We start from the raw sequence: 22,243 nt of genomic DNA on the forward strand, positions 1-22,243 counted from the left end.
TGAAGGTTAGGTTTTAATCTCTCAAAATTCTTCCAAATCAGTGACAAAATGTGATCACTAGAACAAGAAATTGGGCTGGAGTACAGAATCTTAGATTGATCAAGAGAACGAGTCTATGAATACGGCCCCTGGTTTTACTGACTGCATAGCATATATAACAATAATAACAATAATTTTTTATTGCTGTTCCTCTTAGAAACTCATGAAAACATTTTCAAAGTATCAAAGTTTTACTTTATACACAAAAAAATGTGCATATTAAATGTTTTGCAAAATTTCAAGACAGTCTTGTCCCTTTGTGAATCTATGAAGGAGTGAGCGATTTGTAATGTTTACCTGTTCAACGATGTGGCTAAATTGTATATTTCATTTGTCATATGACCCAGGCCGTTTCCCTATCATCATAGAGAGTGTATACAATAGTGTATAATGTTTGTGTATAAAGTAAAACTTTAATATTACATATTTCCAAACTGATGAAATTATTTTTGAAAACATTTTCTAAGTTTCTGAGGATGGAACTCTTTTATAATTAAGATGCAAATTACAGTACAATGACATACATCCTTAACTGTTACATTTGAGGTTTCCATGAGGGTAACCACGGGAGACATTTACCTGTGAATGCAGCTCTTGCTCTCTAAGTATGCCATGCCCTTCGACGCGTCCTCACACATCTGCGTGAGCTGTTTCTTGGTTTGGTGTTTTCCTTGCTTTCTGAGGTAGGAGAGTAGAGCACCACCTGACAGACAAAAAGCTTTCTTAATTACGTTATAAAAGCAGGCTTATAACGAAGTTCACGAGAACCTTACAAAGTTGTGCGATTGGTTCACTATTCCGTCTTTGCATATTGCAGAGTTATCTTCTCTTGTGAGCGGGTATTGATTGTTACGTCATTTGTTTGTGAGAGTAACGTCATCAATTTTTGAGAAAACGACGTAATTTTCTCACACAAACCGATGACATAACAATCAATACCTGCTCACAAGAGAAGATAACTCTGCAATACGCAAAGACGGAATACACAGATTGTGAAAAGATATAGTACATACGCTTACTGCGCAGCTGAATTGACATCGGTTTGTGGACAACTTGTACATATTTTACACCTATGTGTACAAACATACGCTTCACTGGTCATTTGTATGATGGAGGTGACAGAGTACATACCGTACTAGTCATTGAGGCATCACAAATAAACACTTTTTGGTTGTGCTACATAAACCTTTTCACAATCCATACTTTCCAACCTGAAGAAAATGTTTAGAAATACTATACACACATTTTGACTTATGTTTACGTTATGATCAAATGCATTCAAATTTATAATGAGAGTGAATATTTTGCCCTCAACAACCAGCCCAAAATTATCATGAGTGTCATTATTCATGCCCTCCACAACGAGCCCAAATTTATCATGAGTGTCATTATTCGTGCCCTCCACAACGAGCCCAAATTTATCATGAGTGTCATTATTCATGCCCTCCACAACGAGCCCAAATTTATCATGAGTGTCATTATTCGTGCCCTCCACAACCAGCCCAAAATTATCATGAGTGTCATTATTCGTGCCCTCCACAACCAGCCCAAATTTATCATGAGTGTGAATATTCACGCCCTCCACAACGAGCCCAAGTTTATCATGAGTGTGGATATTCGTGCCCTCCACAACGAGCCCAAATTTATCATGAGTGTGGATATTCGTGCCCTCCACAACGAGCCCAAGTTTATCATGAGAGCAAATATTTTGTTCTCCACAAGTGCAAGTTTGTCATGAGAGTGAATATAAGTACCCAGCAGAATATGACATAAAGTTATTACATATGAAGGCCAAAAATAACACTGGGTAAAAAACGATTTTACTAGTGACGAACGAATATTTTACTTGGCGAAATAGTAATTTGCAAATAATTTCATGGCCAATTGGCCCCTCTACACAAAAGAAAACTGTTGTTTACAATTTGAGCTCTCAAGAAAATTACGGTCAGTAAAATTAGTATTTTTTCAAGTTAAAATGATACTTTGTTTCAAACTGACCAATGACAATGCTTGATTAAAATTAGCCCAGAAAAAGATATGGTCCTTAGATGTTTAAAGACAATTTTTTTTATTTTTCTAATTTCTTAGGGGAACCAGATTAATATCATATCTAGTCAGTAAAACACTCTATTACTAGTGATATCTGACCTCTATGGACAGATATGATAGGACACAACATACCAGCAACATACTCCATCACGATCATCACCGGTTGTCGCTGGGCGGCGATCCCGATAAACCTGACGATGTTTGGATGGTCGTACTGTTTCAGGATTCGTCCCTCCATGAGGAACTTCTTGCGTTGATCCTCGGACAACGTGTCCTTGCACGTCTTCACCGCCACAGTCTGGTTCCCTGACTTGTATATTCCACGGTAAACCTCGCCAAAGTTACCCTGTTGAAATAACGACAGAAAGTTAGAAGACCCATTTGACCTTAGGATTACTGCAGCAATGTTCTAGAGCAATTCAGAGTCCGACCTGGGCATCAGATATAATGGAAAAGGCAAATTGTAACAGTCAGACTGGGATTTGAACCGGTGAACTCTAGACAGACACTCTAACCAACTCAGCTACTTGGTCACACCTCCTCATCAAACTACAGTGTACCTCTATTAACTCATTTAACCCTGAAGACACATTTGAACTCTTCCAATTTCAAAGGTTAGAATAGTTCATTATGAAATTTTAGGGTTCAATGAGTTAAAAGACCACCTGATCAACTGCTCCCCATTGTAGTGATTTCCTTATGAACTGAACCTGTAATTAAGAGACCACCTGTGTTAAGGGACCACCTGTGTTAAGGGACTGCCTGTGTTAAGAGACCACCTGTGTTAAGAGACCACTTCAACTGTTCCCCATCGTAGTGATTTCCTTATGAACCAAACCTGTGTTAAGAGACCACCTGTGTTAATAGAACACCTGTGTTAAAAGACTATATTTTGACTTCACGAAGATGGATTCTTAAAACCTGTACAAGATACTGTAATATCAAGATGTATTTTGTTGTTACAATTACAGGCACTTTTGAAATTCACTATAAGCTATTAGTTTTAGTAACAGTGACCTTGACTTTGGACCATTGTCAACCATATTGGAAGTGCCCAATGAAAAATGCATTTAAAACTACATGAAAATCTGTCAATATGTATGGCCATTGACAAATGTGTCTTTATTGCAGTGATTTTGACCTTTGACTGATGTGAAACCATCTTGACACTTCTCAATTGTACATGTAATACATGTATGTCAAATGAAAATGTGTACATGTATAAAGTTTCATGAAAAGTGTCCAGATATATGGCTGCTGTAATATCAAACAAGAGGCCCAATGGGCCTGAATCGCTCACCTGGTCGACCATCCCACACTGGTGGATCTCACACTTGTAATCTTAAAAGTGGACTAAAAAACAACTACAGGAAGAATATCAGTTTTTGAATCATGAAAACCTATTAAAAGATTTAAACATATAACCCATGACCTTGAATGTCGAACAAGGACATTAGGTTGAACAGAGTTTATAGTCTTCCAACCAAGCATGCTTCTAGCAAAATATCATCACCCTTGGCATTTTGCTTATTAAGAAGTCATTGAAAGGTTTTAAACATATTTGACCCCTGTGACCTTGAATATATGCCAAGGTCATGCATTTGAACAAACTTGGTAGCCTTTCATTCCCAGCATGTTACTGGTCAAATTTAAGCACCCTAGGCCTTTGGGTTATTCATAAGACGCTGTTTAAATGTTTTAAACATATTTGATCTCTGTGACCTTAAATAGAGGTCAAGGTCATTCATTTGAACAAACTTGTTAGCCCTTCATCCCAGCATGTTACTGGCCAACTATCATCACCCTAGGCCTCTTGGTTATTCAGAAGAAGTTGTTTAAATGTTTTAAACATATTTGAACCCTGTGACCTTGTATATAGGTCAAGGTCATTCATTTGAACAAACTTGGTAGCCCTTCATTCCAGCATGTTACTGGCCAAATAGCATCACCCTATGCCTCTTGGTTATTCAGAAGAAGTCATTCAAAGATTTAAACATATTTGACCCCTGTGACCTTGAAAATGGATGAAGGTCATTCATTTGAACAAACTTGGTAGCCCTTCATTCCAGAGTGCTACTGGCCTAATATCATCATCCCAGGCCTTTTGGTTAATGAAAAGAAGTTGTTTAAAGTAAAAAGTTGACGCCGGATAGACAGACGATGGATGGAAGGACGACGGACGATGCACCATGGCATAAGCTCACTTGCACTTCGGGCAGGTGAGCTAAAAACATTTTCTGTAAAATTTTATTTTTAGTAACCGTCTCTGGCAACAAATCTCCAAGTCTAAAATACTTTAAAAATTCTTGACATCTCTTCGTTCTTTGAACTCTTTAAAAAGAAATCAGTTTAAAAAATCTTGAAACAACTGCATATTACTGGTTATTTTCAGTACATATCCCAATATTTTTTTCTATTCAATGTCAATAAAATTGTAAGTTACATACATTTCCAATTTTCATCTCAAGAGCGATGTCGTCGTTTTTGAGCTGCCACTGTTCACGGAGGATTGGTTTCTTTAGGATTGCCCTGGATTTACTTGTCACATCTGTCCCAATCTTATGCTGGTATTTCACCAACTCATGAATTGTGGGAAAGGACGGCCCCTCGAAACGCCAGCCTCCCTGTCGACAAAACATAATTTTGAAATATTGGTTAATTTTCCCTCTGGGGCCCAGCCCTTGCCCAAGGGGTTTGGGCAGGAATCTCAATTTTACAATTTGAAACCATCTTCCTCCAAGGATAATTCTCACCAAGTAAAAATAATATTCCTACAGAAAATTGTCAAAATATACCCAAAAGTGTTGTTTCCCTATATAAACTAAAGTAAACTTTACCCCCTCCCCAAGGGAGAACGGATAGCTTGGGGGTCCTGAAATGTACAATTTAAATAAAGGCCATGATGATCTTTCCATCCATGCAGAGAAAATGACTGTAGTACATCCGAGTCTGGGGAAGAAGATTGTTGAAATATTGGTTAATTTTCCCTTTGGGGCCCCGCCCTGCCCCAGGGGTCGGNTCACTGGTTTTTGAGGAGAAGTTGAAAATGTAAAAAGTTTAAGTACGTCACACGACGGCGGACGGACGACGACGGACGACGACGGACGGAAAGCGATTAGAATAGGTCACTTGAGCAAAGCTCAGGTGACCTAAAAATGTCTGCAAGACATAAATGCCACCGCTCATGGATGGGACGGGACGGAACAGGACGGGACAAGACCGGACGGACATGGGTAATACTATATGCCCCCCACCCACCCCCCATTTTATGGCGGGGGGATTAAAACACTGACGTTACAAGGTTCACTGGCGATTGGCGGAAGTAGCCTAGCCAAACAGTGCTACTCTTATTAAGGGGAGGTAATTGTATATAGGACAAACAACAGTGGAGTGGTACGAGCATCCTTAAGCTATTGATCTTGATCTTAAAATAATTTCTGGAACTTGACACTTTCGCTGCCTTCTTGACTTCACAGTTAAATCCTTCCGCAAAAAGCGCAAAAATAAGACTGCCACGAAATTAACGCAGCAAATATTTGACACATATATAAATATCACGGATCAAAACAACAAAAGCGTAATTGAATTTCACACTGACCTCCCCGTACTGTATTATGAAGTGTTTGTATCCCTGCCAGCCAACAGAAAGTACATATTGTGTTTCATTAGTTTTCCGGTTCTTGCTCTCCCTTACGAGGAAATCTCCATCATTGGACAGGAGACGCTGTACTTCTTCACGCGGTAGGACGCCATGAAACCATTCCTCTTCTTCTAATGGTCGACTGGGGTCAGCCAGGGCCTCAGCACCCTACCAGAGCATAAAACACAAAATTGACATCACGTCTGTCTGCCCTACTAGAATATATAACACATGACTAATAAAATCTATTACATGTACCGGTAACTGATCATGAGCGAGATGGGGTTACCTCAGTCGTGGGCTAAGATTCTGCAACATGATCACAGCTGAGCCATGAATCTTCTTCATAAACAAACTATCAAACAGTTTATTTGCCGCCTTTTGATGAGTGTTAAAATCAGAAAAAACAAAAGTGTGATTGCGCCATTGCTAAGACAGGCAGTTTTTAATCAGCACTAGTACTATTGTACATTGTTAGGGTCATGACTGCATGAGAGAGATACCACTTGATATTGAGTAGCACTGCTTTTCCTAACTTCAAACTGTATAGAATTTAAGTCATTAAAACGTTTGTTTGCTATGATTTATAAGCTGTCTCAGCCAAGCATCTGATGAATTGCAATATTAGCTAAGTACAGTCAGTGTTCCAGAAACTTGGCAGCAAGCACCTAGCTGTCACCAACTTATACTGTGTACTGGAAATTTTCACTGCAATTTTTTTTTGCCTTTTCTGTCCTCAGTAATTAATGAGGGTGAATTTATCATTACAGCGAACATTTTTAAACAACATAATATGAAACGGGAAAATTTAATATTTGCCGAAAATTGATTTTACTATCGAAGGTCAAAAAATTTGATTGGGAGAAAAGTTCCAGGTATATATTGTATTCAAATGTAGGATTAGCTGTGTGAAATTTTTCTTTTCAATCCTTTCACCACTGTCGACCATAATGGACTCATCCAGATCAATGCATGGTAGAGTCTACTAAAGTTACATAGGGGTGAAAGGGTTAAACAGAGAAATCATAAAGAAACATTTTTGTTTTAATTTTCCTTAAAGTTTGGTGACATTGCTATTGATAATTGCCTTTAATTTGCTTAATCTGTTAAATGTACTTTGTAAACTTTTGAATTAAATTCATTATGTTTTGGGCAAAACATATTTAGGACATTTTACATTTCATAAATTTTGTATTCAAATATAAGGTTTCCCCATGTGAACTTTTTTCTTTTTAAACAGAGAAATCAGATAGAAACATTTTTTTAATTAATAGCACAATTTTTTTTTTATATTTTCCTTAAAGTTTGGCGACATTATTATTCATACTTACTAATTTAATTTGTTTAATCCGATAGGTGTAGGTTGTCAAAATTTGAATAAAATTCATAATCTTTTTCGGAGCAAATATATTTAGGGGTTTTGTTTGATATAGGTATTAATTTAAAGAAATACCCAGTAATTACTGTACATTTTTTAAATGTATGACTTCTTTGGAAAATATGCTTTTAAGTGTTTCATAAAACGCAGGTTAATCTATAATGTTCTAAGATTGTATTGCAGTTCAAAACAACAGTGCCAATTTTTTTTCTTCTAATTAACTCATTCACCCCTGAAATTTTATAATGAACTATTCCAAATTTTAAATTGGAAGAGTTCAAATGTGTCTTCAGGGGTGAATGAGTTAATTGTTTCCTCATTAACAATATGATAATTTATGTTATTTTCCCCTGTTTTATAAAATAATTGCATTCGACAACATGATATATGACACACGTTAAACAATCTGTTACCAGTGAATTTTGTCGCACGCGCCTATTACCTTAACAGAGTCCACTCACCGTGTCACTGTTTGTACTAGACAGACCCGGACCGTTTAGATGGTCCAGTGACTGTTCCTCGTAGCTGTGAACTTTTTCCGGTTCACGCTCTTCTTTGTCTTGCCCCTGACGTCGTTGTAGCACGCCTGTCATGTGACGTTTAAGGTTCTTGAGTTTACTGACGCCCGGCAGTGGAGACGAGGTCGGAGGCTGAAAGGTTTATCTAGTCAATACACATTTACATATAGAATGATAAAAAACTTTTCACTGAAAGAGAGTTGCACTTTTATGATACAGACTATATTCTGGTCCATGTGAGGGAATATCATGTTCAATCATGAGACTATGCTTTTATGATACAGACTATAGTGGTTCATGTTCACTCAAGAGAGAGTATCATCTGAACGCTTTTATGATACAGACTATAGTGGTTCATGTTCACTCAAGAGAGAGTATCATCTGAAGGATCCCTGTCCCAGTTCACTGTGATTTTCCTTTACATAGTTACCTCCCCTTAACTTCTGTTTGGATATAACTATAGCTTCTGTTGATCATGTTCACCAGGTAGCTCAATCGTTTAAAGCGTAAGTAGAACAATCCGAGGTCCAGGGTTCGAAACTTTGTCTGGCCGCGTTGAAATTTTTAAACTTTGAACATTTATTTTGATTTACATTTCATACCTTTTATTTCTCACAATATCCTGCAATGTATATTTTTTCTTTTCAAATGATTATAAAACCTTATAGTTATAGTGGAAAACATAGTTTCCGACACCAATTAGCTACAGTACTTGTTGGGCAGTGGTACAGGGATCCTCAATATTATGTGTATTAGTATGAATGATCATTTTACCAAAATCTGCATAAAAATGCTTCTGATATTGATTGTGAGATTGCTTGAAAATTTGCATGCAATCGTACAAATTTGAGTGTACCCAGATGTTATACTAATACAAATACCTGTATTTAACATAAATGCATATTTTTTTTATTTTTTTTTCTTCCAGTTTCCAACCTGGTAGTCAGATTCCAAATGTAGAACATAAAGATGAGATTGAAAAACAGATAGAGGAGCTTATAGATGAGTTCATGCTTCCAGCAGGCATCAATGATGCAAGATGCCTAGTTTTCTACAATTAACTCATTCACCCCTGAAGACACATTTGAACTCTTCCAATTCAATAGTTGGAATAGATCATTATAAAATGTCAGGGGTGAATGAGTTAACTCAAACTACCTGCAGGTAAGATTTGTTACAGTTATTTAGAAAATAAAATGTCCTAAATAATACCAGAAGACACATAATGTGTTATGCCGTGACAACACAAAATGTTTTATTTTGACGTGAAAATTCTGTCATGTGTTATCACCCCCCACAGAATTTCACAATGGGGGTCATGACCCCCATTGGGCGATTCAGGGGTAATCAGGTATGTGAATCACTTTATAATTGAGATGATTTACAAGGAACCTAATTCACAAATGATTTCATGGATAATTTCTATAATTAAGCAACAGTACAGAAAAAGTTAATAGAAAACACACTCAAAGTTGGCAAAATCTTTGTGGTTTTGCTTACATTTTGTAAATTTATACCCTGCACTATTTATTAAATAGTCTTCTGAATAACAGTGTTTTAAAAACTGAGATAATGTATTTTTAAAAGTTCTGATTTTTTTTTTTTTGTCATTTATTCATATATTTATTTAATACTGGTCAATAATTCACCGATCTTAACTTACATTTAATAAAATAGAATATAATAATACTGGACGCAAGCATTTATGCTTATATATCCAAATCAAATAAACATTTGTCCCGATCAATATGAATAATTTTATTATAGTCTATCTCACAGTTACAAAATCATTCAGCAATTGTATCTTTATCTAGCTTAAAGTTCATACATAGCAAAGGTGACGTTGACCTTTAACCCTTCTGACCTTAAATGAACCCAACACTATCCCATTTCATTAAGCCCGTGTGAAGCATGAGTGTTGTAGGCTAAAGAAAAACACAAGTTAGAGCAAAAACATACAGAATCGGCACAGATTAAGCCATTTTAAAAAGCTTTATTTTTAGTATTTTCCCCCAAATTAGTCAAATTTCCCCCATTAGTTTCAAAACTTTCGCATTCAAACTCCAACAATTCTTCATTACTATATTAGAACTGAACAATTGCAAACCATTAAGGAGGAGAGTCCCACTGCGCTGTTTTCTATCTCCTACAAAGAAGAGTTCCATTTTTTTCAGCATTATCTAATTTGGACTTTCTTGCCAATTTACCATAGCAAAAAGGTACACACATTATCTCATTTGGACTTTCTTGCCAATTTACCATAGCAAAAAGGTACACACAAAGGAAATATAGCTAATTACAATTTCCTTTTTCACAGAAATATTTCGGCTTTGCTGCAGGATTCAATCAATGGGCCTCTTCATTATAAAGCAGGGAGCTATTTCCACTGCACGACAGGTAATGATATTTGTGATTTATTTTTATGAAACATTGCTATAAAATGATTTCTGTATGATTCAACAGCCTTCAATAAAGGGCTGCCACATAATGTTTTCTTTGTACAATAAAACAGATTTAAGAGGAAAATAATTCTCTGAGGCCTAGGAGTCGTCTCACAAAAATAAAAATTGAAAGTTAGTACACATTGGATAGACGGCTCCTTCTTTCCCAAACATCCTTTTCTGTTCCTTCACTACCAACTTTATCCCTTCTACTCATTTTCTTATATTTTGTTCGTCTGCTGGATAACCGAACTACTCGGTAGTGAAGCGGACGTAAAATCAATCAATCAATCAATCAAATCAATCAATCAAATCAATCACTACTCGGTAGTGAAGCGGACGTAAAATCAATCAATCAATCAATCAATCAAATCAATCAATCAAATCAATCAATCAATAGGTTGATACACATATTTGAAGATTTCACAGAGAAGGTACATCAAACTTCAAAGTCTGTCAATTTTGCCTTTGGTAGGGCACAACACTATTAAATTCCTTTAATCACAAGTTGATGTGTAAAGAGTTTTCAATTTTGCGATGACCTGTTCAAGGGCATCCTCAATATCCAGGGGTTACGATCACTTTCGTTCTCTACACCCCTGGAATATGTCGTAATAAAATTGAAGGCACGTGGCTAGCTATTTGATTGGTCTGACCAATTACTAGGCTGATACCTGTCCTTTGAAGATTACAGAGGAGCGACGCCCGACTTCAAAGCCAGGAAGTTTTACTGTTATGCGATTGCGAGATTCTTTTGATGTAAATCAAAGGATCAAACTAGTCTTCATGACTCATCCACAAGGAAGCGCCCACCGAGCCTTCAATTTTGCTATGACATATTCAAAGGGTACAGAGAGCGAAAGTGAGTGACCCCTGGATATCGAGGATGATTCAAGGAGTGTAGAGAAGATATGTGTGTCATGATTAGAGCCCTTGAATTTCAAGGCTGCTCTTAACTGATTCTATCATTATCAGTAAAAAGTTTCTTTAATTATTCTAGATATTATTGTCAAACCACCAATTGGAAATGAAACTGATGTGAAAGTGAACTTACAGACGAGGACAGATCACTAATAGACTGGCGATCGGCGACCATACTGGAATCCAACATGGCCGAAGGAATGTCATCTCCTACTGCATCCAGGTCATTCATTAATGTCGTTGCCGTTTCCTGTAAGGTCGCGACCTTGGCTGTTATCACAGTCAGCTCGTAAAAGGCTTTATCGCGGTCTCGTTTCTGTTTGGCGAGTCTGAATAAATAATTCATACATTAAAAAATATTTTAACGAACAGATATTTTTTTTTTTAGCAATTTCGTACAGATTATTATATATAGTAACTGGCAAACATGTTCACTCTTAACCCATTCCCCCCTTTATTACTTTCGTAGACTCTACCTTGCATTGATCTGGATGAGTCCATTATGTTTTTTCCAGTGGTGAAGGGGTTAATAGCATCAAAACAATCCATTCACCTGTTATTTTGATTTTTGGGGGGGTTTAATAAGCAAAAGTCAATAAAATAGAAATTATTGCTTTACAAGTGAAATTACTGAAAATTTCTTTCCAACAAAATTTAAATATTCAGATGGAAAAACAGAGAGACGACAGAGATGGTTGGTCCCTCATGTATATAAATATGAACTTTATCTATTTTACAACAATTATGAAACAAGTTATTTCAACTAATTATATTAACATTATTGTTGGCCCGGATGTTAGCATGGGATCTGTCTTACTGTAGGAGGAAACCGGAGTACCCTTACAAAACTCATATGGTTGGCCAGGAGACCCCAATCCCTTTCATGTCCGACGAGGGAATCGAACCCCGGTCGCCGTGGTGCGTTATCCACTGCACCACCCTTTATTTAACGGGGATCACAACAAACACCATCTTACATAGAGTATCTACGGAGAACACCATCTTACATAGAGTATCTATGGAGAACCCCATCTTACATAGAGTATCTACGGAGAACACTATCTAACATAGAGTATCTATGGAGAACACCATCTTACATAGAGAATCTACGGAGAACACCATCTAACATAGAGTATATATGGAGAACACCATCTAACATAGAGTATCTACGGAGAACACTATCTAACATAGAGTATCTATGGAGAACACCATCTTACATAGAGTATCTACGGAAAAAACCATCTTACAAAGAGTATCTACGGAGAACACCATCTAACATAGAGTATATATGGAGAACACCATCTAACATAGAGTATCTACGGAGAACACAATCTAACATAGAGTATCTATGGAGAACACCATCTTACATAGTGTATCTACGGAGAACACCATCTTACATAGAGTATCTACGGAAAAAACCATCTTACAAAGAGTATCTACGGAGAACACCATCTAACATAGAGCATCTATGGAGAACACCATCTTACATAGAGTATCTACGGAAAAAACCATCTTACAAAGAGTATCTACGGAGAACACCATCTAACATAGAGGATCTATGGAGAACACCATCTTACATAGAGTATCTACGGAAAAAACCATCTTACAAAGAGTATCTACGGAGAACACCATCTAACATAGAGTATCTATGGAGAACACCATCTTACATAGAGTATCTACGGAGAAAACCATCTTACATAGAGTATCTACGGAGAACACCATCTAACATAGAGTATCTACGGAGAATCTACAATTCTGAGTAAAACCCATGTCACTTACTCCGGTTTCACTAATACATCTGTTTTGCTTTTTTCCTTAAGATCTGCTAGCTGGTCGTCCATATCCTTGACTTTCGGCTCCTTGTCCTTCAAACTTTTCTGAAGGGACGCCAAGTCATCTTCTAGTGATGCTAGTCTGTAAAAAAAAACAAGTTGAACAGGTTGACAGACAATCAGTAACTCATTACCAAAGAGGGCGTGAAAACGTATCGTACCATTAAACCTGTGTGAAGAGACCATTATTAAACTCCTAACTGCAATGAATTTAAATTTGAATGAATGAATTTTAACCCTTTCACCCCTAAGAAACTTAAGTAGACTCTTCCATGCATTCATCTGGATGAGTCAATTATGGTCTACAGTGGTGAAAGGGTTAAGGATCAATCAGTAACTGTGCAATGGAAACTGGTTTTTTTTGGCATGAATATAATTTTGATAAATCTTTTCGGAATATTTAAAAAAAAAATCGGTATACAGTCACTTTTTGTGAGCTATTAGACGAAATGCTGTTTCAGCTAAATTTAAATGTTTTAACCTAAGCACTGGGTTATTCAAACTTAAAACATAATCCTCGTAGTTTTTGCAACCATGTTCTCAAGGGAATGTTCTTCAAATCCTTCAGTTGCCATCTTAGTCTTCAGCAGACGACAATTAACCAGATGTGCAATTGATTCACCTTGGCACATGAACATTTAAAAACCTGTCAATGCCGGAGTTTGAAGGAATTTACGATTTGCTGATTAGCCAATCAGAGGTCATCAAATTTATTTGCCGAGTGACAGTAGGTGTTTATTTTCTAAGCTGCCATATTTGTATGTAATTACACTGGAATAGTCACACTAGAACTGGATTGGTGATTCGATTCCGCCGGACATCGACACTGACCTAGCTTTGAGCGTGTCGTGAGTTAGATCGTCCACAGCTAAGTTTTTTTCCACTAACGTTCCCTGGTAATCGTCAAGGAGACCGGAGTCAAACTCGAATGTTGTAGCTTCTATAGGGTCACTCCTGGAAGAACAAATAAAAATTATTTAAAAAAAAAAAATCGAAATCTCCAAACATATGAGAGTATTAAAAATTTGAATGCGATAATATGATTCTTACAGCTGTTGTTTGGCTAGGCCTATTGTTACCTGGGCCTGTATTCATGAAATCGTTCAAGCATGGATTTTGTGCTCAAGCCTAATTTCTTGTTCTGATTATATAATTATAAATTAATAAACAAATCTTCTTTTGTCAACGATTAGGAAAAAATTGGATGAGACTTAGCTTGAAGCCAAGTACTGTTTTCAATGTTTACAATTGACTTTTTGATCGTCTGACATGATTTAAGCGATTTACAAGAAAGTTGGTTCGAGCACAGAATCCATGCTTGAGCATATGAGAATGATTCATAAATACGGGCCCAGGTGTAGCGTCCTATTATCATGTCGAAAATGTAACATTTAGTAGAATTTTAAAATTACAGCGTTTTGAAGTACCCATTGAGTGTGAATATTATCTTTTATTTCTGGGGGGGNAATAATAGAATAAGTTGGGAAAAATCAAAACTTGATGTTTCATAAACGATATTGTCACACAGCAATTTCTTTAATATTCAACTTTCAGACTGTTGTTACAATCAATACCTGCTCACGAGAGCAGATAACTCTGCAATACGCAAAGACGGAATAGCTATGAACAGTTTTTCCATAAAGGAATTTAAGAAGCTACAGTGCTGTGTAGTTGAAGAACTTTGTTCAAATGCCATTTTTTACTTGATTGGTTCAGTGTTTTCCTGGGATAACTTGACATTAGTAATACAAAAATATGAGAATCGCGAAAAATTGGTTGAAAATTTCATTCACATTTGATAAATTCTGAAACAAACTTAATTGTGACAGACTGCAGAAAGCATTGAGTTTTGGGAACGGTTATATATCTCAGCAATAATTAAGTCTATCCCATAATTAATTGTATTGGGGAGATGGGAGGCCCCTGTAATATAATATCAATGGTGGTGGGTCTAAAAATACAGAGTTGCCTATACATACCTTTCTTGATATAAAATCGCTTTTAATATTTGATGGGTAGTTCGGTCTATGAAAAAGTGCCTCCCACCCCTCCAATTCCGTCTTTTCGTATTGCAGAGTTATCTGCTCTTGTGAGCAGGTATTGATTGTTATGTCATTTGTTTGTGAGAGTAAACGTCATCAATTTTTGAGAAAACGACGTAATTTTGTCACATAAACCAATGACGTAACAATCAATACCTGCTCACAAGAGAAGATAACTCTGCAATACGTAAAGACGGAATTAGGTTATTTCTGGAACAGCCCTTACCTAAATTCTGAAATGAACTTGTCCGAGTACTCCTTCTCTGGGACGATGTTTTCAATGGAATCTTCGATCGTTGTGAACACACCTGTGAAGTCTTCATTGGTAAAATTCGTCAGTCTGTGATACTGTGCAAGCACATCTTTACTGTAAGAGAAAAGTTGTCACTTTCATTTTTTATGATGAAACGATACATCCCTGTCTATAGCAACCAGCTAGGGTGGTGGTTGTACACAGGCTAGATCCAGTAGACCTAGTCCCTGATCTAAATCTAAGTTATTTCAATTTTAAAAAATTGGTAAGAACAAACGAATAAAGAATAATTATAAAATAAATCATTATAAAGAAATCTCAACAAATTGATAAACAAGCCATTCAGATTGATATGTCTTGCCTGTGCCCCGACTTTCCATCAAGGCACATGTCAAGTTTGGTTGGTCTAGCACTTATAGCTTCAGAGAAACTAACTTAAACACTTAATGTTGATGTAGATGCTGACAAAGTCAATGGACCATGTAAGGTAAGGCTGCATCCAGCATTTGATGTATGAGTTTAGATGTTCTACCTATGATATATCTATGGTCCAAGTTTGGTTGGTGCAGTACTTATACTTTCAGTTAAACTAACTTAAACGCAAAAACTGAAATGTTGACGCTGCCACCGTCGCCGGAAAAGCAACACCTTCGTCTCGCTTCCGCTACTTCGTAGCGGCGAGACAAAAACTGGCCAATTATTGCCTATTTAAGCCCTCTCCAACAACGTTGGACATAGTTAGCCCTATAAATCCCTGTAAGATTGTGTGTATCGGACATAAGCAAACAAACCATTGATAAACGAGAGCTTCCTGTGTGGTCTGCTGAGTGTCCAGGAAGGTGGGAAGGGACTGTGTTAGGTAGCATGTCTGGTGGGCCATCACCTCGCGTAATGATAACACATAGTCGTTATGAACGCGGTGCAGACTCGCCGTCGACCGTTGCAACTTCTTCTTAACATCCTCCAGCTTGGCCCCAGTTTTACCTATAAAGGTAAAGGACATGTGAGGTCAAGGTCAAATGTGACGGTCAAGGACAGTAAAAATGTAACATATACACTATATTTACTTTACAACAATTATGAAACAAGTAATGTGAACTAAGTATGTTATTTTAAGTACATTGAGTTCAGAATATTATTTTAACTACACTGAGTTCAGTATGTTGTGTTTAGTACATTGAGTTCAGTATGTTATTTTGTTTAGTACATTGAGTTCAGTATGTGAAGTTAAGTACATTGAGTTCAGTATGTATCGTATAATACATTGAGTTCAGTATTGTTTGTAAAATACATTGAGTTCAGTATGTTTTTATAAGTTGAGAACACTGACTTTAGTTTGTTTTGTTAGTACATTAAGGTTTAGTTATTTAGTTCAGTATGTTATTTTGTTTAGTACATTGAGTTCAGTATGTGAAGTTGAAAACACTGACTTTAGTTTGTTTTATTAGTACATTAAGGTTTAGTACATTTAGTTCAGTATGTTATTTTGTTAAGTACATTGAGTTCAGTATATTATTTTGTTAAGGACATTGAGTTCAGTATGTTTTGTTAAGTACATTGAGTTAAGTATATGATTTTGTTAAGTACATTGAGGTCAGTATGTTTTGTTAAGTACATTGAGTTCAGTATGTATCGTATAATACATTGAGTTCAGTATTGTTTGTAAAATACATTGAGTTCAGTATGTTTTTATAAGTTGAGAACACTGACTTTAGTTTGTTTTATTAGTACATTAAGTTTTAGTACATTTAGTTCAGTATGTTATTTTGTTAAGTACATTGAGTTCAGTATATTATTTTGTTAAGTACATTGAGTTCAGTATGTTGAGTGCAGTACCTTTGGCCTGGAGATCTTTGAACTTGGACTGGTCCTGACTGACGCGCTGTAAACACTTGCTGTACTCCTGTTTGTACTTATTTACATCCTCTTGTACCTGAGACCACAGAAACTCAATTACAACATATTTGTTACAGCACATAACCACTTAGCCAATAATGCCTGAAAACTTTCGCCCCGTTAAACTTGCACACTTCACTGGTAAATTCATATTATCTCAGTGTTAATTTTCACTCTTTACATGGAATTACAGTCAAACTTTGACGTTTTGAACTCTGTAGGACCACTGGGGAAAATCCAAAACATCAAGTTTTTGACTCACAAATGTTGAACTTTGAACATCTTTGAAATCTGCATAAGATTGAGTATGATTGTTAAATGACAGAACAAAAGGCAAACAATTTAATTTGAAATCTATAAATATTGGATTTAATGTTCTCGTACATGTTTTTGTTTAACTTTGATTTATTAGTTGTAAGTTTCAATATTTTCCTAAGAATCGTGCCTTTATTGTAGTTTAAAACATTCAAGAAAAACCAGGACATTGTCATAAGTTTGACACATCGAGAAATTTGAATCCTCAAAGTTTGATTTATGGACATTTGACTGTGATCAGTGTGTTGTAAACTAATATTTGCTGTACAGATAAGTTCTGCTCACATTACTGACGGCAAAACAGCGAAAATTTCCATGTACACTAGCTGCCCAAAACATATCTGTTACAAGTAGTACTGTGAATATTTTTTTTGTTTTTTGTACTGATTTGAATAACTTACGTTTATATGTTTTATTCATGAAAATTTTAGAATGTGAAATTGATTGGATGCTATCTCAATATTTATAGATGTTATCTACAGAAGTATTAGTTGTGTGAGAATCAATATCACGGCGAAATTAAATTTATTGAAAGAAGCACCTTTTTCCACCGAATTATTTCCATTTGAATTTAGAGAACACATAACTTATAAGTTATAGGTAACAGACATGTTAAAAACGTAACAAATATTTGTATTCAATCAGCGTCAAGATTCAACAAACAAAAAAATTCCCTCAATTTTTTCCCAAAGGTTTACAAATCTGATTTTTTTAACTTGTGGCACTTCAAAATCAAGAATCCAAGTAAGTAAAATTTTCGACTCTCTTATCACTTTTGATATGTCGGAAAATATTTCATTTGCTATGTCAGCTTGCGGAATTGTAAACAAATATGCAGATTTCTGTACCTTTGAGAACTCGAGGTCCAGTTTACTGCGTTCTTCCTGATAATGGCGTCGGGATGCCTTCTTCTCGTTGATGAGGTCTGTCAGTTTTTCCATCATCTTGGAAGACATTTCTTCCACATTCTGTTTCAGCAGTTTCACGAACCGGTCAGTTTGCCTCACAATGGTGTCCCAACCCTACGATGAAAGATACACATTATATATAAAGAGATACAGCATTCATCTGCATTCTAATAAAACCTGTCAAATATGACACCTGAATATTCTAACATCCTGTATAATCTGAACTATGTTTTAATTCCTCTGTCAAAGCAAAACTACCACAGGGTGGTCGGGTGGTGCAGTGCATAACGCACTCGTCTTTCACCAAGGTGGTCAGGGTTCGATTCCCTAATCAGATGTGAAAATATATATATAGGGTAACCTGCCCAACAACGTGGGTTTTCTCCGGGTATTCCGGTTTACTCCCACATTAAGATCCCTGAAGCTTTAACATCCAGGCCAACAAGAGTTATTAATATCGGCTGAAATACCTTGTTTTATAATTTTTATAGGATAAAAAAAGTTAATATTTCTACATTTTAAATATTTTTACTTCGTTGATATTTTGTTTTGTTTTGTTTATTTCACCTGTACAATTGCATTTTCATAGAAAATTGAAAGAAAGTATTTCTTTTCAGGATTGATCTATTAAAGATATTTCTGTGATGATACAAAGTTTTCAATTTTATTAAGTATTTGGCAATGGCATGAGGATCCTTAATATTCATTAATGTAGCCTTATAAAAATTGTGTGCACTTTAATTTGGAAATTATATGAAATAAAATACCTTGAAAACTGAACTGTGCGCCTGGAATTCGTTGGTGTCCAGTTTCTGGGCGCTCTGTACAATCGTGTTGAGCGAGGCGGCATACTTCTTATCGCTGTCGATACGCACTGCTAGGCACCGCTTGATGTTGTCAAGGACACGGATCTCACAGTCCTGGATACGGAGCAGGGATTCGTGGGATTCTTTTCCTTGGAAATCTGTCCCAAAACCCATCTCTCTAAAAAAAGAAAGGAAAAAATAAGAAATGGTAATTATTTACTGTTTTTTGTTCAGTGAATCCTAATGTGACCTATACTCCGGGTTGTTCAATTACATATTAAGAATACCAGTCCATAGGTACACTCTAACAAATAATTCTAGCTCAACTAATAAACACAAGGAAACTATATACAGGATTAAAACTTTTTTTTTAAATGGCACACCAAATTAAGAAGATATCATAATCTAAAATAATTAATGACATATGTCTAATTTGCTGTGCCTTTTTCAAAAAGTTCTTTTAATCCTGTAGTTTACAGGTATTTTTTAAATTATCATCACAACCATTTCCAGTTACTGTATTATATGTTTTGATTTTATTTGAATGTTATTTTCTTATTAACATGCTTTAACACTTTATTCATCAAATTCACTGTAAACAAAAAAATAAAGGGTTTTTTTCACATTAGAAAACTATTAACTTCATCATAAAATAAAACCTGATATTCAGCAAGTAAGAATATAATATAATACAACAAGAATAGTATAAAATTCACGAAAGCAAAATAAATAAAAATATTAATTAATATGAATATATAATTATAAATTGACCTGATTCTGTCATAAGCTGAACAATCCCACAAATGTGACATGGCCAAAAAGTCATTTGATGGATTATGAATAAACATATTTTCATCTTGAATATGCAAATCAGGATTGATTTCATGAATATTCATATCAGTCATTTGATAGTCCCCATCAGCTTCATGAATATTCATACTAGTGTCTTTTTCACTGATGGCATCAATATTGGAAAGATTTGTAGATTTAATGTCAGAATCCTGAATTTGTAGGTTCCCAGCAGCTGTATCTCGGAGAGTGACGTACCAGGAAGTTAAACCAGACATCGTCTTATCATAATTATCTCACTGTACGGTTTGGCTGATAGGCCAATATTATTATAACTATTGTAATCTCCAACAGGAAAAAAATCACACTGTCACATTCAAAGTCAAATACTGGTAGCAATTGAATATTCTGGCTGATAAAGAGGCACAAATATCATGATTTATTTTGTAAAGTATAGAATGTAGTGTAGATACTGTCATCCATAGTAAACCATTTACAAACACTGTAATATATCAATGATGACATTCGTCAATTATACATAAATATACTGTACATGTTTACACTTTCGTCACATTATTTTCATTTCAGATCTGCAGACAAAACATGTACATGATGAACTGTTATATCCATAAACAAATCATCAAGATGTATATATCATGAAAAATCCAGTAAAAAACAATTCACAATTAATTTCTTTTCTTGAAAAATAAATAAATTCTTTTCATGTTTTCCATCACGTTATTTTGAACATGTCGCACGGAGATAGATGGCCGCGGCTTTCAAATTCAACCATTCGTCGGAGAGACAGTTTAATCCTTCATAAGCACAAATGACTAATGTATCTGGGAATATGTCCTGGAAATATATCAATCCATAAAAAGAATGTGTCACAAAATATTTGCCTGGAATAAATAAAATTCTAAATTTCCAATGTGATGATACAAGATTTCCAGACCTGACCAGGAACATTATTATACATTGAGTTATCAATATTACTGTAATATCTAATATACATATCTACAGTGTGTCTGGTGGTGGTTTCCATTGGGAATTCAATTGGTAAACATTTTTATGATCAATCATTGGTTTTAATTAACATTAGCTAACCTATGATCAATTAATCATCGTCTTAAAAAAAAATACATCGTGAAATCCTCCGTGCTGATGTTGAGAGTTTTTTACGCAAATAAAAAATTGTTAACATGTAAGAACCAATAACCTCCCTTTAACTCATTCACCCCTGAAGACACATTTGAATTCTTCCAATTCAAACGTTGGAATAGTTCATTATGAAATTTCAGGGGTGAATGAATTAAACATGCTTAATATTTATTAAGTAATTGATGATTACAACATGGCAGCTTGAAATAAATATTGGGAAATTTCTACTCATTATACAGAAGAAGAAAAAATGAATATCTACACACAATTGTTCTGCGAAAATCATTAATTCTGTAGTTGATTAATCAGTTTATTGGCCTAATTGACCAATAGTTGACAAAGTTGATTAAACAAAACATTACTAATATATATATACAGTGTTGTATCAAAAATTATGTTGAAACACTTACCGGTATGTATACTAAAATATATTGAGGATATTTAATGGTTTTTCCTTTTTTTTAATACCATACACCAACAAGCATTACATTTTATATATGACAAGTATTGATATTTTCATAAGTACAAAGCAGGATAAACAATTACCGTACAATTAACATCAGACACAACATATATAATGTTAACCGATACCATTTGTCGGAATTTTGATGTTATATTAAAATCATGGAGTTAAGCATTTTATATAAATATCAAAAGAATGTAATATTATGAATTGCTGAAAAAGAATGTAATAAAATGCATGGAACTCTGAAAACATTTCTCATAATTACCTCATTTCACACCTGAAATTTCATAATGAACTATTCCAATCTTTGAATTGGGAGAGTTCAAATGTGTCTTCAGGGGTAAGTGAGTTAAGGATCTCCATAGCACAACTAAAGCCGTAGCTAACATTACGCATTCAAAATTTGTTCTCGGTACCACTTAGTTGTAATAAATAATCTCTGAAAAACCCTATACCTTGCAGAATTTTCTACTGATAATTAAACGAAAAGAGGAATCAGCAAGAGTCAGAGTGCTTGTGTTAACTCATTCACTCCTGAAGACTCATTTGAACTCCTCCAATTCAAAGGTTGGAATAGCTCATTATGAAATTCCAGGGGTGAACAAGTTAAATTAATGATGTAACAGGATTGGGAGGAATACATGCAGTATGTTCATGATCAGACTGGAAGTCGAACCCTGGACCTACATTGCTACAAATGCTCAAACTCTTAAATCAGTCGCTTTAATATAACTAGCTGAGCTGCTGAAAATGACCGGCAAAGTCTCCCTAGACTTATATACAAAACAA

General features: G+C 35.4%; 1 protein-coding gene across 2 annotated transcripts in view; it reads right to left on the reverse strand.

Annotated features, from left to right (window-relative positions):
* Positions 1–22,243, reverse strand: part of LOC110462605 (tyrosine-protein kinase Fer-like) — a 40,440-nt gene that overhangs the window by 7,582 nt on the left and 10,615 nt on the right. For both annotated transcript variants that reach the window (XM_021516632.1, XM_021516631.1), the window contains 13 exons: positions 19,000–19,216; positions 18,173–18,346; positions 16,950–17,046; positions 15,905–16,097; positions 15,087–15,227; positions 13,650–13,772; positions 12,766–12,900; positions 11,120–11,315; positions 7,568–7,756; positions 5,687–5,896; positions 4,536–4,712; positions 2,221–2,434; positions 619–742 (listed from right to left, as the gene is read on the reverse strand). In XM_021516632.1, coding sequence (XP_021372307.1) covers positions 619–742; positions 2,221–2,434; positions 4,536–4,712; positions 5,687–5,896; positions 7,568–7,756; positions 11,120–11,315; positions 12,766–12,900; positions 13,650–13,772; positions 15,087–15,227; positions 15,905–16,097; positions 16,950–17,046; positions 18,173–18,346; positions 19,000–19,212 — 2,186 coding nt within the window. In that variant the 5' untranslated portion in view covers positions 19,213–19,216. The remainder of the gene's footprint in view (positions 1–618; positions 743–2,220; positions 2,435–4,535; positions 4,713–5,686; positions 5,897–7,567; positions 7,757–11,119; positions 11,316–12,765; positions 12,901–13,649; positions 13,773–15,086; positions 15,228–15,904; positions 16,098–16,949; positions 17,047–18,172; positions 18,347–18,999; positions 19,217–22,243) is intronic.

The sequence above is a fragment of the Mizuhopecten yessoensis genome, unplaced genomic scaffold, assembly GCF_002113885.1.
Source record: "Mizuhopecten yessoensis strain PY_sf001 unplaced genomic scaffold, ASM211388v2 scaffold10811, whole genome shotgun sequence".
Lineage (NCBI taxonomy): Eukaryota > Metazoa > Mollusca > Bivalvia > Pectinida > Pectinidae > Mizuhopecten > Mizuhopecten yessoensis.